The sequence below is a fragment of the Littorina saxatilis genome, linkage group LG13 (genome assembly GCF_037325665.1).
Source record: "Littorina saxatilis isolate snail1 linkage group LG13, US_GU_Lsax_2.0, whole genome shotgun sequence".
Taxonomy (NCBI): Eukaryota; Metazoa; Mollusca; class Gastropoda; order Littorinimorpha; family Littorinidae; genus Littorina; species Littorina saxatilis.
In genome coordinates, this window is record NC_090257.1 from 31,155,527 (window position 1) to 31,172,908 (window position 17,382).

Genomic DNA, 17,382 nt, shown 5'->3' on the forward strand with positions numbered 1-17,382 from the left:
ATTCTGCATATTTACCATTTAGTACCGCTTATGGCTACACCGACACTGAAAGGTATGTATTTTTTTGTCAGGCACCACCATTATACATCCCTGAGAGAAAAATGAATAATTTAAATTTGTTTACAATACTTCAATTCTAACAACACTGTTTTTATGATATATATTTTTTCATTTATGTTTACAGTGTCATGTAAATGAGAAATGAGTTACAGTGGAACCCCGCTTTTTAAATTCACCCCCCCCCCCCCCCCCCCCCCAATTCAAGACATCCTCCCTTTTAAGAGTAAGACCTTGTCTTTTTAAATGTTTTGTTCATTAGCCCTGTAATTTGTAAATTTTCATCATTTCATTTATTTCATGTATGCCTTTGACCCCGTCCGGGGCATAGGCCGCCAACAAGAGCTCGCCAGGCACTCCGATCCTGGGCCAATCTCTCCAGTTGTCGCCAGGTGTAGCCGATGTGTTTCACCTCTGCCTCCAAGTCACGACGCCAGGTGTTTCTCGGCTGGCCTCGTCTCCTCTTGCCCTGCGGGTTCCATGCCTGTCGCATGATGCTGGTTGTCGTCTTGCGGAGTGTGTGGCCAATTCACCGGAAGCGTCTTTGCAGAATGTCCTGTTTTACGGATAACTGTTTTGTTCGCTGCCAAAGGTCTTTGTTGCTGATGGTGTCAGGCCAGCGAATTAATTTGTAAATTTACCTCCATTTTAAGACTCCCTCCTGATTTTCTCATATTTCTGACGGTCTTATAATGAGAGTTCCACTGTACCAAAGTACACTTTATTAGAGAAAAATAAAGTGATAAGTTTAAAACAGACATGTCCAAGTACATACCCAAAGATAAACCTAGCCAGACCCATCAACCAGAATGTATTGGTCAGGGCGCCAAAGGCAAACATCACCTGCAAACAACAAAAATGTCACCGTTGTATGTTGCTACAAAAGATTATAGAAATGAGAAAACCCTTCCAAACTCTTTGCACCCAATATCACACGGCTCCCACTGAAGAAAAGCAGAAATCCCTGGTGTGTGTGTAAAGAAAGAAATATTACATTTACACTCAGCTTCTTCTTCTCCTAAAAACAGGTATTCATTCATCATGTGATGGAACTTCCACAATTATCTCAAATTCTCTAACGTGTAAAACTAAAAGCCCACTCGTGGAAAAGAAATGAATGCACACAACTGTGGGAATCCCACCCCACGTGTAAACACAGAAGAAGACGTTCACAATTCTTCACTATGCATAAGGCCAAAAAAATAATAGGTGTGGTTACGGTAACACAGCCCCAAAAAATAGGGTAGGAAGGTAGGCAATCACTTTTTTTCTTCTTTTTTTTCTAATGTGTACAAATTAAACCTACTTGACACAATGGCAGGGAAATAAGTGTGCGACTCGGGCGCTTTCGCTTTCATTGCGTTTTCTGCACTCGTTTTCTTGTTTTTTGTGGTGGTTTTTTTTGACAAATGTAATAAAAAGTTATAGGGTCGGCCCCTAAAAATAGGGTAGGTCGGGTTACCGTAACCACACCTATTTTTTTTTTAGGCCTAATTCTTCTTCTGCGTTCATCGGCTGAAACTTACACGTACACTGTGTTGTTTTTTGTTGCACGAGCTGGGTTTTACATGTAATCTATGACTGTTTTTACCTCGCAATTCAGGCAGCCATACAACGACTTCAAAGAGATGCATGCTTGATATTTTTGTGTTTTTATAACGCACCAAACACCGACATGGATTAGAGGATCTTTTCCGATGCACACTTGGTCTCCTGCTTGCACAAAGGGGGATCAAAGGCACTAGCAGAAGCTGAGGCTTTTTTTGGTGTATTTTGTAGAGGCAAAGAACAGCCTCTCCTGGTACCAAAATGTATGTTCATAAATTATAAAATTATACACAGTTTGCTTCCATCAACCATCCAAACTAATAAAAAAAAATTGTTGTAAGTTTTACTTTAACTTTAAGAAACCGGATTTTCCGGTTTGAAGAGTTTTCAAAAACGGGATTTCCGGCGACAACCGGAAAGGTGTTAGCCCTGCATAGTGCTTCATGCTATGCGTACACAGTCCTCTGAGCAGTACCTAGGATGTGAGGCCCCTCCAATAAGCGAACACCCCCTTTGATAGAACAACTCCAGGATGTTGTCCCTGAGTTTATTATCTGTGCTAAAGCATACCTGTCATGAAAGGCCACCTGCAATGTAATGTAGGGACACTTTTGGTCCCAAGGGTTTCGTTTCATCGTAGGTACCCACAGACTGTGCACAATGTGTGCGACACTCACCTGCCCAATGGTGACAAAGACGCTGAAGATGATGGCACCCAAGCGAACGCCAAACAACTTGTCGATAAGAAAGCCGCCGAAGAAGCAGAGGACAACGTTGGGCCAGGAGTAGAGGGAGTAGAACAACATGAACTTCCCCTCCGTCAGGTTCAGGTCTTTCAACATCGTGTCTTGCAACGCCGCAGGGTTGTCATAACAGAAGTAGCTTCCTGCAAAATTCAGATCACATTTTGTTTACTTGCTTTGATTGTTTCCACATCAAGGTTTTGTTCACTGATTATGTAGCAAATTTTTCAGCCGATTTATTGAGACTCAATACCCGCAATTATGTCCTTGGTGTCAATTGACTTGCTGTGAAGGACTGCAATCACAGATTGTCAATTTGATGAACACCAGCCGCCTCCCTCCCCCTAGGTTTAGTGTTGCAACTTGTGCTAGTATCTATCTCCGAGCATGACTGTGCGTGGAACAGAAAGGTGTGTGTATTGTGTGGATGTGTGGGTGTGTTGGGGTGGAGGTGGGGAGTATGCTAGTGCCTACAATTACACTTGCTAGTAAATCATGCTACTACTTATTGCTACATGAGTACATGATGGGACTACAGACATCATATTCATAAAAAAAGGTTAAACATGCATACAATTTACAAACCACTCTTAAACTTTAAAAATTAAAGTGACTTATTAAAGAAAACTACACACAAAAGTACTGCAAATTAATTGATGTGCACATAATTCATCCCCGAGTATACTAGTACTAGGGCTCAGCAGACTTTAATTGTGTGTCTGTCTGTCTTTCTCCACTTAACAGCTTATTGCTGGGAAACTACTGGGCGCAGTTCGTTCAAAAGTTGATACACTAACTTGATAATAGGTCCGATTGATCGTATTAAAACTTCATAATGTTACCTGGGACCTAAATGCAAAATAAACCACAAAAACGACTTGGCCGTAGGAGGAGTTCACACCGGCGGGGCAACACGCAGCCATTGACCTGATAGAACAGTCGAACGCGTCACACAAAAATACGTCATGACAAAGTTACACGCAAAGCGAAAGAGACTTTGACGTCATTTACTTTTGTTCGGAATTTTCCGTCTGTTCCTAGCTTGTCAGTGAAGACCTGACGTGAGTAAGCTTACCCAAAACGTCTTTGTTCTCTATTCTCATTGCAGCTGTGAAATAATCAGTCTTGTGTCTCGGTCGTGTAGGTACAGAGTTTGCTTCTGCAATCATTGTGTTCGTGTTGATGACGGCTTCATAAGACAAAATAATAAGCGAATCTATCGCGAGGAAGACGTTTATGTACAAATCACCGAACCCAACCCATTTTTTGTGTGCATTTTTCTGAAGAATAAACTGCATGTGGTTAATTTCATCCGTTTAATGCTTGTCGAAACATATCTGATCACAGATGAGGTCGCAGTTTGTAGTTTGAATCTATGAATCGGCCAGAGATAGATCTGCATTTCTGGTCAGAAACCAACATTCACACCACAGACATTCCAAACATTTATATTTATTGAGCGAGCCAGTCTGAAGAGTACTCGGGTCCAGCGCGAGCGTTTTTTATTAATTGGATTCTGACTTATTAAAGAAAACTACACACAAAACTACTGCAAATTAATTGATGTGCACATAATTGGATTCTAACAGTTATAATAGCTGCTATGCACGATGCACATTTATCTCAATATATCTGGGATGAGTATGATTTGAAATGAAAAGTCAAACGATGATAAGGCCAAAAAAAAAATAGGTGTGGTTACGGTAACATAGCCAAAAAAAAATAGGGTAGGTTGGTAGGCAATCACTTTTTTTTTTAAAACTTTTTTTTCTAATGTGTACAAATTAAACCTACTTGACAGGGAAATAAGTGTGCGACACGGGCACTTTCGCTTTCATTGCGTTTTTTGCACTCGGTTTTTTTGGGTTTTTTTGACAAATGTAATAAAAAGTTATAGGATCGGCCCCTAAAAATAGGGTAGGTCGGGTTACCGTAACCACACCTATTTTTTTTTTAGGCCTAATGCAGGGTATACTATAGAATAGATCTGTAGTACAATTTACACAAATAAAATGTACACCTATGTCATGTGTTGTGTGGGACGTGAATAGATCAGTTTTCACTTCACATCACATAACACTAACAGTATTTCTTTAACTTTGTCATGTGATAGACATGTGACACTGACAGCAATGAATTACCCATGCACAGGCACACCATTTCACCAAGGCTCCATGTTCAAGAATAATGAACACAAAAATAGTCTGAAACTTGTATGGCATAAATCAGTTCTTCATTTAATCTTTACTTTGAAATTGTTGGTTTGGTAGCTGTGTTAATCAAGCTTTTGGAGGTTGCATTGACTATGCAAGTTTTATGCAGTGCAATCAAATCAGCTGATCACATTCATAAACCATCTAAAGTTCTAGGACAAAGAGTTAACTTCCAGTTTCCAAAAGTACCTTCAAAATAGAATATCTTAAGCAGTCCATCACGTTAAAAAAAAACTGAAATTCTTCATTAACTGAAACAACAAAGAAAACACGCCCACATTCGCACCAAAACAACCCAGTAAAACTTCGGTGAAATGAGAGAGCTTACCAAAACTTAGGAAGCACATAATCACCAACACTGGAAAGTATCGGTGAATGCAGTTTTTCGGGTTGCAAATCCCTCCTGTACATCCTGGATCCGACTCTGGCTTCCCCTCCACCTCCGTAATCAGCGGGGTCTTTTCTTCTTCACTCATGTTCGCTTATTTTTGCCAAATTCTTCAGCCCTTTTTCGATCGTTGATGGACGCCTTCATAGGACTCGGAAGTTGGGCGTCTCGCGCAGATGACTTTCTCTTTGGTCACGAGACCGCTAAATATAGAACCTTCCTTCCTGATTGGTCCTAGTTTACATAAAGCTAACTAAAATAACCTAGTTACTTTTCTTCCCTTTTGAAGACAAAGTAATTAGAAACAAAAGGCTTCTAGGTTTTTACGGGTCTTTCTTTATTATAATTTACCAGAGTCACTTACAGTTTTGGCATGATCGTGGGGTATTGGACATGTATTTTAGACACACAAAGAGATACTTCTTGCCGGTCCGACTAAACTACGCGCCAGCACGCGCTAGCACGCGCCAGCACGCGCCAGCTTGAACCATAGCACTTATATACTTTATTTTTATATTTCTAGTTAGTTCATCGTCCATTCTCACATAATACAAAATTTCAAACTTCAATGATAAAAAATACGGAAGTTATGACGAGTTTAAGGAGAGCTAATGCACTACTCTCAAATCCGACGATTGTCGGACATGGAGCCACGGCCTTAGCTAGGATAGCTCTCCTATAACGCGTCTTAGCTATCGTAAATTTTATCACTGAAGTTTGAAATTTTGTATAATGTAAGAACTGACGATGGAATGACTAGAAACATACAGATAAATTATATAACAGCTATGAATCTCAGTAGTGTCCACTTAAATTTGGTAGCGCGCAGTTTTAGTCCGGATTAGTCCGGATTTTGTCGGATTTGATAGTAGCGCATTAGCTCGCCTAAAACCCGTCATAACTACTGAAATGTTCAACACTCAAGCTTGAAATTTTGTATTATGTAAGAATGGACAATTAACTATATAGACTATAAAAATAAATTATGTAAGTGTTATGGGTCACCGGGTAGCGTCTACTTCAAAGTGGTAGCTTGCAGGAGGCTGTTTAGTCAATGGCGGAAATCGTCGGATTTGAGAGTAGTGCATTAGCTCTCCTTAAACTCGTCATAACTTCCGTATTTTTCATCATTGAAGTTTGAAATTTTGTATTATGTGAGAATGGACGATGAACTAACTAGAAATATAAAAATAAAGTATATAAGTGCTATGGTTCAAGCTGGCGCGTGCTGGCGCGTGCTAGCGCGTGCTGGCGCGTAGTTTAGGCGGACCCCTTCTTGCTTGTTCTCAAATGGAACCTCTTTCTGACACCTAAAACGAGGGGAACTAACTCTTCTGTTTTCCAGTGACACGCAATCCGTGTTGTACACGGGCGAGATGGTGACTTCCTTGGAACTGTAACCAAGCTGTAAAACGGCGTGCTTCTGCGTTGATTGCGGCACGTAGGATCTGTCTTGCGCAGGTGAGAATTTCGACACAGAAACAGAAGCTACAGACTTCTCGTTGGCATAGCGAGTGGGGCTGAACCAGGGAAGACACTTGGCAGGAAGAAGCCAAATGAAATGTACCCTTCGGACAGTCATTGATTGAATGCACCAGAAGTAGTATTTATTAATCAATAATTAATTGATCCAGGTATATTCTGTCGTGTGAAGCTGATTGTGGCTAGGGTCACACTCTGGCACATAATAGGCTTATTTGTTTTTCACTAATTTTGGTCTATAGTTAACTTTCTGTTAACTGTCTGACGGGTTTCAGAGTTTCTGTCTGTAGGTGTCTAGAGAGGTCTCCATAACTATCAGTATTTATAACTATCAGTATTTATAAGTCTATTTTTCTGTCTTCAAGAGATTCAAAGTTCTGACTGTGTAGTGTCTGTGTTTTGAGAGGCCTGTATTTGTCCTTCTGTGGGAGTTTTGGGTTTGACAGAATAGCTGTATGAATATATCGATCCTTTGTTGATTTACACTGAACGGTAATTAACTAAGTGGTATAACATTATAGTTTTATTGTAATCAATACCACTACAGGACATGCATGAGGAAAAGAGGCAGGCAAAATTGTTAGATGATGTGATGTTTTACCTACACGTGTGCATTGTTAGATGACATGTGTTGTTAATGTTACAGGTGTGCACCTGCCCAACAGGTGTCCATCATGTCGGACGACAAGGCGGAAGGTGCAGGAAAATCTCCTGGAGGTTCCAAGGTCTGCATAAACTCACACGCACACACACACAAACACAAACATACACACACAGAAACACACATACACAAACATGCACAAACACATACACACACACACACACACACTCACAAACATACACAAACACATGCATGTATACACACACAAACACACATACACACACACACACATGCACACACACACACACACACACACACACACACACACACACACATGCATACACACACACTAGATCAGTAGATGGGAAAAAACACCTGACATTAGAGACAAAATCTGATTGTAGCTATATATATACTAGATGATTACCCGCTTCGCCGGGTACCGGCTTCGCCGGGAAGAAGTAGAGCCAAATAACAGGCTGCGCCTGGGACCCGGCAAACGCCGGGTGTACGAGCCGGCGCACGAAGGAAAGGAGATAAACGCGCAAAAAACACTGGAGACCTTTTAAAAACAGTAACGTGCAGTGACCTTCTAAAAATAGTAACGTAGTAACGGGAATATGGATTGACGCCACACGGAGGAAGGGAGGTAATCGCGGCTGAAAACACTGGAGAAGATAAGGAAGAGTTACTGGTAGTGGATCCCGACAAAAAAAAACAAAATCGGTTCAGCGCGCACAGCGCTGCGCGCTGAGAGCACGTGTTGAAATATCTCATCGATGAGGTTGTGTCCGGGGTGTAGCTGAATACGGTGTCCAAATTTGAAAAAGATCCACCGAGAACTTTGGCCGTTCATCGCGAACAGACAGACAGACACTAGTCGTATATGTATAGATATCATGTCAGCCTGCATAGATACTCGAGGGACAATGACTGTTTTTGTTGGTTTGTTTTTTAAAGGCATATGTACGCGCTCCCGTGTTTACAAAGTGTAGTTTGCCCATAATCGATGTCAAACGCACCATAAGACCATATAATGACGATATGTCACCATGCGCGGACCATAATACATGCATTACAGCTTGTTCTAGCCTCTGAAAAAGTGAGGATGTCAACAAAGCCGCGGTGTTAGCTCCCTTGCATCAACGTTACATGTGTTGCCAAATCTATAGATAGGACGATCCAGATCAAAATGAAAATTAACATATCTCAACATTGAAGGGGTCCTAGACCACAATATTTTGCAGGGAACTTAATTTAGCATGTCTCCAGCTGTTGGTAAAGCAATTAGCGTGTATAGTCATCGAGTACATATGCCTTTAAGTTTAACATTTGTAAACTTTCTGCAATGCAATCTATTAAATTGTAAGTGTTTCTTTAAATGAATGATTATTTACAATTATATTGACAAACAACATCCAGCAACCTTGAGTAGATCATAATATTTTTTTTTACATATAATGTATATATATTATTAATATTATATATCCACAATTTTTGTTGTAATTCTTGATTTGTTTTAAAACATTGTTCATGTAATATATCATTTGAGAATTACCTTGTTATTTTTTACTAAGATAACTCGATAAGTGCAACTTTTTTCATGATAGCTGGAGTCGCTGTCCAGAGAAGATCTCATCAAATTTGTCAAGAAGCAGATGCTGCTCCTGCAGCGAGAGCGAGCAAAAAGTGAAGGTAACTTAATTCATTTGCTGAATCAGTGAATGATTTGTTTTCTGTTGTTTGTCTTTGTTAGATTTTAAACCGAAGAGCATTTGCACCTTGCAGAAAGAATTAACTGGAGTGAGTGTAGTTCTGTCTCTCTGGGTGGATGATTCTCTCTCTCTCTCTCTCTCTCTCTCTCTCTCTCTCTCTCTCTCTCTCTCTCTCTCTCTCTCTCTCTCTCTCTCTCAAAAGCATTATATTTCAATTCTATTTCCTAATGAAAACAAACAGATGTTCCGATTTCCTGATCCTAGAATTGTTTACAGGTGATCTTTATGCTTTTGATTCAGAAGAGTTGCAGAGTTCCACCCCTATCCTATTGTTGAAGGTCTGTCTTTTCTTCTTTATCACATACACTGGATCGTTTTTTTGTTTGTTACTTCCTTAGTTGAAGGGAAATAATTGACAGCAGTAGTACTGTCACTACTTGTACTAAGTTGGTCAGCAAAGCTGGTGTTAACATATTTTAGAAAACGGTCTTAATGAGTATCCCTGCAGTCAATGACCTATACATTTCCCAGAAACTGGATCAGTGGTACATAGCAGGCACATCAAAGGAAAAATACAGAGGGGGAATATGTTTGCTCTGGATGGGCGGTCAGATCAAAGGCAGATGCATTGTAAAAGCTGGTTGGCCTTGAGACCTGGGTCAATGACCGGTACTTGCAATCTGAACACAGCTGCCTGTCCAGACACTGACCTTCTTACCCGGGGTCAATGACCGAGTTTTTATCTGAGAGGAAACTGTTTTACAACATGTGAAAGTCTCTGAAGGATTGGTCAGCGCAGGATAAGATAAGAGAGGGGGTGAAGTGAATAGCGCAAAGAGGGGGGAGGGGGGGGGGGGTGGTAGCTATTTTGACTGCTGATGCAATCGCCAGTGGCTCGTGTCACTAGAGGGGTGATGACACGGTCAAGTGAGGTGGAGGGAGGTAGCTGTCTAGCCACCGTGTCTGGCCTTGATTGGTGGTAGTCCTGAGTCCTTCTCAAAGTGGGGGAGAGGGGGGGGGATGAGTGGGCAGTAGAGAAGTGACAGATTTTGAGATGCCCTTTGTTCCGGCAGTTCAAAATAGCTAAAAAAAAATTTTTTAAAAATGAATCTTTTTTTTTTTACGCCGTCGATCCGATCCGTATTTTCTCTAACACAGTGACCGGACATCGCTGAGTCTTTGTTTCACTGAGCGCGCGAATTATCGGACTACAGCTTGGCATTTGTTACTAGTGTTTAATGTGCAAATTTGTGTGTTTGAGATACCAGGAGAGGCCTATACTTTTACCCTTAAAAAGCCTGATTTTTCGTTTTCTTCCGGAGGGGCTTCGCGCCCCTGGGCCCCCTAGCAGGGCATTGCCCCTGCACCCCACCAGGGCCTGGGCGGCCCCTGGACCCCAGCCTCATTTTCCTTATTTTCAATTCTGATCAGTTTCACCCATGCAAGTATGATCTTTCACATCATGACTATGATTGACTTTCAGACCTGAAGAAGAAGGCCGTCAGTGCAGAAGGCAGTGCTGCGACACAGGGTGGGGACCAGGAGGCACAAAAACGGATAAAGGTATTGATGATACAGTGGAACCCCCCTTTTAAGACCCACACAAATCTGATAAAATCATGTCTTAAAAAGGAGGGAGTCTTAAAATGGATGTAAATTTACAGAGATTGTGAGAGAGAAAGAAAACACATATATATATATGTATATAAAACATCAGAAATTGTGAAAGAAACAATTGAAAGTCAGCAGAGACAATGGAGATCTTAAAGGGGGGGGGGGGGGGGGGTGAATTTAAAAACTCATGTTAACCTTTGCAACTCTACATAGCTATTGTGGACTTGGTCCATTTTCCACATTAATTTTACAGTTTTTTTCTACGAAAAAGGCAGTGTTATCCAAACTTACATATTCATGCGTCATGCATTGTTATTTTCAGGATTTGGAAGAACAGGTGTCTGAGCTGACCAGTGAACGGGATGATGCCTTTGCTGCCTACAACACTGTGCAGGCTAGTCAGGAATCTGCTGCTGCCAAAATACATGTACGTTAACCTGTATTGAAGTACAAATCGAACCTGCCCTGACGACCACTTCTCGATAAGGCAAAAAAAAAAAAAAAGGTGTGGTTAAGGTAACATAGCCCAAAAAATTAGGGTAGGAAGGTAGGCAATCACTTTTTTTTTTTTAACTTTTTTTTCTAATGTGTACAAATTAAACCTACTTGACAGGGAAATAAGTGTGCGACTCGAGCGCTTTCGCTTTCATTGCGTTTTCTGCACTCGTTTTCTTGGATTTTTTTGGGTTTTATTTGACAAATGTAATAAAAAGTTATAGGGTCGGCCCCTAAAAATAGGGTAGGTCGGGTTACCGTAACCACACCTATTTTTTTTAGGCCTAACAACCACCTACCCATTACGACAACTCATAAGGATCCTCGTCAATTATTTTGCTATAATCATTCTCTTTTCCATAGCGAACACCCGTCTTGAATTACCACTTCTGATTGGTCCCTTGGGTGGTTGTTTCAGACAGGTTCAACTATACATGGTACTGGCCATAGTCTAGGCATAACCAAGAGTTATATTTTCCTGCCAATGTCCAGACTTTTTCAAAGCTCCAAAGATCATTGTTGAGATCTTTAGATTGCACAATTTTTGAACAATTTTTGTTTATATTTCGGGGGATACTTGCTTTTAAATTTAAGGCTTTTTGTTTGTCTGTAAATTTGGTGAATAACGTCAGTTGCAAGCATAAAACATTTCTTTTGTTAATTTAATGAAATGTAGATGTCATACAGTGAAACCCCCTTATTAAGACCAAAACAAATCTGAGAAAATGGGGTCTGAAAAAGGAGGGTGCCTTAAAATGGGGATAATTTTACAGAGATTATGAACAGAAAGTCTGAGAAAACAAGGTCTTAAAACGGAGGGAGTCTTAAATGGGGGGTGGGGGTGGGGGTGTCTTTGAAGGGGGGTTCCACCATTTACAAAATCATCAAGGACCCAGCCATGACTTAACACGGCATTTTATTTCTGTTCTTTTTTATTTCATTTTTCTGTTGTCTATTGTTGCAGGAACTGGAAGAACAGCTACAGAAGCTTTCTCTGGAAAGGGATGACATCTCTTCAAAGTTTGCTACTTTGAGTAAAGCAAACAGGGTAAATATTTAAATAAAGAAAGTTTCTTGCCTGTATGGATGTTGGCACACAAAAAAACACCAATGCCCCTGTTAAGATGGGTGCTTGCGCAAGTTGAGATTCTCATCTTTTTTTGTATGGCTCCAAGAACAGAACATTCCATATTTTGGGGGTTAAGGGGGCTGCTGTTAAGCCTAGTCACTGATTGGGCGAAGTCAACTTTGCAAAGTCTACTTCACGAAGCAGGCTGCACAAAGCTTTGGCACTGCATTTTTGGTAAAAATAAAAAAAAACTTTGCAAAGTCTTTAAGGGAAGTCAACTTTGAGCTTACTTAAAGGCATACTAACGCACTCCCGTGTTTACAAAGTGTAGTTTGCCCACAATCGATGTCAAACGCACCATAAGACCATATAATGACGATACGTCACCATGCGCGGACCATAATACATGCATTACAGCTTGTTCTAGCCTCTGAAAAAGTGAGGATGTCAACAAAGCCGCGGTGTTCTCTCCCTTGCATCAACGTTACATGTGTTGCCAAATCTATAAATAGGACGATCCAGATCAAAATGAAAATTCAAATATCTCAACATTTAAGGGGTCCTAGACCACAATATTTTGCAGGGAACTTAATTTAGTCTGTCTCCAGCTGTTGGTAAAGCAATTAGCGTGTATAGTCATCGAGTACATATGGCTTTAAGGCCAGCCTTTATTTGGCAGTGCAGAAAGCATAGAGATTCAGAATGTAAATTGTCCTTTAGATGGAGTGCAGATGTGTATTTCGCTCAGTGATCCATTTGAACGACAAGAGTCGCCTTCTCTGTACCAAGTGGGGCCACAAGTGTAAAACGCAGGTATGCTCAGCAACAACAACAACGACAATAACAGTGTACATTTTTTTGTTTCAGGAGCTAGCAGAGCAGGTGGAGTGTATGGAGATCAAAGACTCCTCCCTCAGGTCGTCCCTCCAATGCATGCAGGAAGACCAGGTCAAGCTGGCCATGCAAAACAAGGTACGGACGGATACAGTGGCACCCACAAGTTAAGACCTCCAAAAATCAGAGAAAATCAGGTCTCTAAACGGAGGCAATCTTAACAATGAAAATGAAAAAATGAATGGGAGTAGATTTACAGAGGTTATAAACAGACAATCTCAAAAAGCAAGGCCTTAAAAGTCTGGAAGTCTTAAAATTGAGGGTCTTTAACCCCTTGACTGCCTTAGGACGGCCGGGTATACTCGTCATGCGCTTGTGCAACAGCAGCGCCTTAGAACGGGTTTACCCGTCTTCTCCGTTCGGGAATTTTCCAGAAATGCTACGTCACTGCTGACACACAAATAGCAGCCAATGGCTTGGAAGGATACCTCATTCTCATGAATAAACATAAATGGTGACGCGGTTTTGCGTCTGAAGGCTATTTTCGGCCTTGGCGACAGGGTAGGGGAGAGAAATCTCGACTCGTCAAAATGGCTAACGGTGACAGTCGACCGGGCCCCAAAGCCGGACTGACGCTACAGGCGGTGCAAATGATTATGGATACTGACAGGGGAAGGGGGAGATCTTCTTTCGGACGATTCGTTGGAAACAGGTAGATGACAGTGATTATAATCCTTTCTTGGAGCAAGCAAAACAGCCACCTGTGTTTGATCCACAGGCACCGGAAGATGCGCCGGACTGATTTTTCAAAAGTTCATATTTAAACATCATTATAAGCCAAACTAATTATTATTTCCATGATTAGACACTAAAAACAGATTCTTGGTTCAATTTCCTTTAAAAATAAAATAGGTTTTACTTACCTACCTATACTGCCAGTTTGGAGCTAGAATTTTTTGTGAATTATTACACCCCGAACTCCAATATTCCCTGGCAGTCAGGAATGCACATACGCAAGTTTTGATTGGCAGCGAAAGGGTTAAAGGGGGGGGGGGGGGGGGGCTGCTCTGTAACAGAACATAACTCGGATTGTTCTTTCTCTTTGTTGGTCTTTGGAAAGGCTGAGTCAGACTGGTTATAAGGTGCCTGCACTTTTGGCGCATCACATTTTCAAATAGGGGGGGGGGGGGGGGGGAGGGGGGGGGAGGGGAGGTTGTTCTAAGGTTTGTTGTGACGACTGGGTTACTCTCAAGACACATTTAGCTTGAAGATACTTATAGACTTCAACATTGTTTGTGTGTTGATTTCAGGACTTGGAAGACCAGCTACAGGAGTTCAAAGGGGAAAGGTCAGAGGGTGAAGGTCAGTTAGTGGAAGTCAAGGCTGCCAGGGATAACCTTCAGCTACAGGTGGAGGAGCTAACTTCACAGCTTTCGGTATGTAAAGTAAACATACTTTCTGTTACCCTCCCTCATTCGACAAGTTTCAAGAGTCATTACATTTAGTCAAGTTTTGACTAAATGTTTTAACATAGAGGGGAAATCGAGACAAGGGTCGTGGTGTATGTGTGTGTGTCTGTGCGTGTGTGTGTGTAGAGCGATTCAGACCAAACTACTGGACCGATCTTTATGAAATTTTACATGAGAGTTCCTGGGAATGATATCCCCGGACGTTTTTTTCTTTTTTTCGATAAATACCTTTGATGACGTCATATCCGGCTTTTCGTAAAAGTTGAGGCGGCACTGTCACACCCTCATTTTTCAATCAAATTGATTGAAATTTTGGCCAAGCAATCTTCGACGAAGGCCGGACTTCGGTATTGCATTTCAGCTTGGTGGCTTAAAAATTAATTAATTCTTCTTCTTCTGCGTTCGATGTTGGTGGCCGTGCTAGATCCTCAGACCAGTGGCTGCCAGGAAGTCCGCAGTCTTGCGCAGTTCGTCGGCAGGACCCCAGAGTTTGGCTCCAACACTGGTCTCTTCTTGCCAGAACTTCTGGCGTATTGTCTCTAGATGGGGGCAGTTCTGGAGAATGTGCTCCGGAGTTTGCTCTTCCGAGCCACATTCACAGTGTGCGTCATCCGCAAGGCCCAGTCTCTTGAGGTGTTTCTTCAGTCCACAGTGCCCTGTCCTTAGACGGAAAATGGTGGTTTGGCTTCTCCGGTCTAGTTTGTTGATGGGGTCTTCCTGTGGGTTGTAGTCTCCGTTTCTCTTTTTCCAGTTTTCTTTCTTCTTCCGTTGTAGAAGAGTCTTGGCTTCTTTGTACGAGGTGGAGTTGTGTGGTTGGGGAAGTCTCGCACCTCCTTTTGCCAGCCTGTCCGCTTCTTCATTGCCGGCAATGCCGACATGAGCCGGTATCCACTGGAGCACCACCTTGTTGTGTTGAGACAGGGTGCTGAGGCAGTTGTCGAGTTGCCTGGTGGGGAGGTCAGTGGGGCCAGACAGAAGGGACTGGAGGGCGGACAGGGAGTCAGTGAGGAGGACGATGTTTTGCCGACTGCGGTCTTCCCCTGCTGCGTGCTCTGCTGCAGTGATGAGGGCGTGGAGCTCGGCCCTGTAGTTCGAGCTCAGGTCACCAGCTGGGACGGAGAGGGAGGTGGTGGTCCCGTTTGGGCGACGGATGTAGACGCCACTGCCTCCATTCCTTACGGCGTTCTCTGAGGAGCCGTCTGTGTAGACGTGAGTCCAGGTGCAATGTGGGTAGCGGTCCTGAATCATCTCCATGGCGAGGGCCTTCTGGACATGTGGTGACTGTTCGCCCTTTGCTGTCAGTCCTGGTACATCTGTTCTGACTTCATGGAAGCTTTTGCGTGGGGCCCAGACGTCTGAGACGAGTGTCTCACAGCAGTTGGGGTCAGCTTCCAGAGCTTCAGCATACTCCGTTTGGAGGTCCTTGACCTGATGTTTGAGGCTCTTTCGTTTCAGCCTGTTCTTGGTGCCCTTGTTGAGGTTTTGGTGAAGTGGGTGAGTGGTCAGTCTCTTCATCTTCTCTCCCTGGAGGACAGCTTTGTACTCTCGTCTGTCCTCGAGTGGTTCCAGGTCTGCTGTTTTCTCCATTTCTTGGATGGGTGTACTTTTCATGGCACCGAGGATGATCCTTAGCCCCATGTTCTGGACTTTGTCCAGCTTTCCTTTGTTGGTTTTGGAGGCAGTGGTCCATGTTGAGGAGGCGTATTCCATGACCGGTCTGACAGCGCCTGTGTAGACCTGTTTCAGAATGCCAGAGTTTGCGCCCCACTGGGTTCCTGCCAATTTCTTCATGAGCGAGAGCTTCTTCATCGCTCTTCCTTCTGTCGCTTCAATCTGCGGCTTCCACGTCAGACGTGTGTCCAGGGTGACTCCCAGAAACGTTGGCGTGTCGACCTGTGGGACTGCTTGGTCTTTCAGTTTCAGCAGGACCTTTTCCTTGGAGGTGGAGAGTGAGAAGAGAGTGCTGACCGTCTTGGTAGTGTTCAGCTGTAATGCCCAGTGTTCTGACCAGCTGGACACGCTATTGATGGTGTTCTGGATACGGTGTGTTGCTGTGGAGGTGTGTTCTTCTGCACACCAGACTGCAAAGTCATCCGCATGCAGGGTGTTCGAGACATGTTTTGGCACCGTTGTTGTGATGTCATTTATGTAGACGAGGAAGAGGGTAGGGGAGATCACTCCGCCTTGTGGGACACCCTCTCTCAGCTTCACGAGGTTGCTGGTCGTCCCGTCTACCATCACTCTTGCTGTTCTGTTGAAGAGGAAATCACTCAGCCACTTGAACATCTTGCCATGGACGCCCGCATGCAAAAGCTTCAGTAGCAGCCCTTCCTTCCAGACTGTGTCGAAGGCCCGGGACAGATCAAAGAACACTGCCAGGACCTTCTTTTTCTCTTGGAAGGCATCTTCAATCTCCTGCGTCAAGAGGGCAAGCTGGCCTTCGGTGCTGCGATGTTGCCGGTAGCCTGTTTGGGTGGGTGCAAGGAAAGATCTGGACTCAAGAAGCGACAACAGTCTCTTGTTCACGATCCTTTCCAGAAGCTTTCCAACGCAACTGAGTAGGCTGATGGGTCGATAGCTGGATGGGTCACGTGAAAGTTGAGGCGGCACTGTCACGCTCTCATTTTTCAACCAAATTGGTTGAAATTTTGGTCAAGTAGTCTTCGACGAAGCCCGGACTTCGGTATTGCATTTCAGCGTGGTGGCTTAAAAATTAATTAATGACTTTGGTCATTACAAATCTGAAAATTGTAAAAATAAAAAAATTTTTATGAAACGATTCAAATTTACGTTCATCTTATTCTTCATCATTTTCTGATTCCAAAAACATATAAATATGTTATATTTGGATTAAAAACAAGTTCTGAAAATTAAAAATATAAAAATTATGATCAAAATTAAATTTTCGAAATCAATTTAAAAACACTTTCATCTTATTCCTTGTCGGTTCCTGATTCCAAAAGCATATAGATATGATATGTTTGGATTAAAAACACGCTCAGAAAGTTAAAACGAAGACAGGTACAGAAAAGCGTGCTATCCTTCTCAGCGCAACTACTACCCCGCTCTTCTTGTCAATTTCATTGCCTTTGCCATGAGCGGTGGACTGACGATGCTACAAGTATACGGTCTTGCTGAAAAATTGCATTGCGTT

At 42.6% G+C, this 17,382-nt stretch overlaps 2 protein-coding genes across 2 annotated transcripts in view; one reads left to right on the forward strand and one right to left on the reverse strand.

Moving 5' to 3' along the window:
* The window catches only part of LOC138945489 (lysosomal dipeptide transporter MFSD1-like), a 34,044-nt gene extending 28,910 nt beyond the window's left edge, over window positions 1–5,134 (reverse strand). The window contains exons 1-3 of the mRNA XM_070316923.1: window positions 4,890–5,134; window positions 2,283–2,491; window positions 833–900 (exon numbers count right to left, since the gene is read on the reverse strand). Coding sequence (XP_070173024.1) covers window positions 833–900; window positions 2,283–2,491; window positions 4,890–5,037 — 425 coding nt within the window. The 5' untranslated portion in view covers window positions 5,038–5,134. The remainder of the gene's footprint in view (window positions 1–832; window positions 901–2,282; window positions 2,492–4,889) is intronic.
* A 1,159-nt stretch (window positions 5,135–6,293) lies between these two features.
* The window catches only part of LOC138945493 (GRIP and coiled-coil domain-containing protein 2-like), a 64,776-nt gene continuing 53,687 nt past the window's right edge, over window positions 6,294–17,382 (forward strand). Inside the window, exons 1-8 of the mRNA XM_070316928.1 lie at window positions 6,294–6,410; window positions 7,078–7,156; window positions 8,643–8,727; window positions 10,231–10,310; window positions 10,684–10,788; window positions 11,821–11,904; window positions 12,793–12,897; window positions 14,070–14,195. Of these exons, the coding sequence (XP_070173029.1) occupies window positions 7,106–7,156; window positions 8,643–8,727; window positions 10,231–10,310; window positions 10,684–10,788; window positions 11,821–11,904; window positions 12,793–12,897; window positions 14,070–14,195 (636 nt within the window). The 5' untranslated portion in view covers window positions 6,294–6,410; window positions 7,078–7,105. The remainder of the gene's footprint in view (window positions 6,411–7,077; window positions 7,157–8,642; window positions 8,728–10,230; window positions 10,311–10,683; window positions 10,789–11,820; window positions 11,905–12,792; window positions 12,898–14,069; window positions 14,196–17,382) is intronic.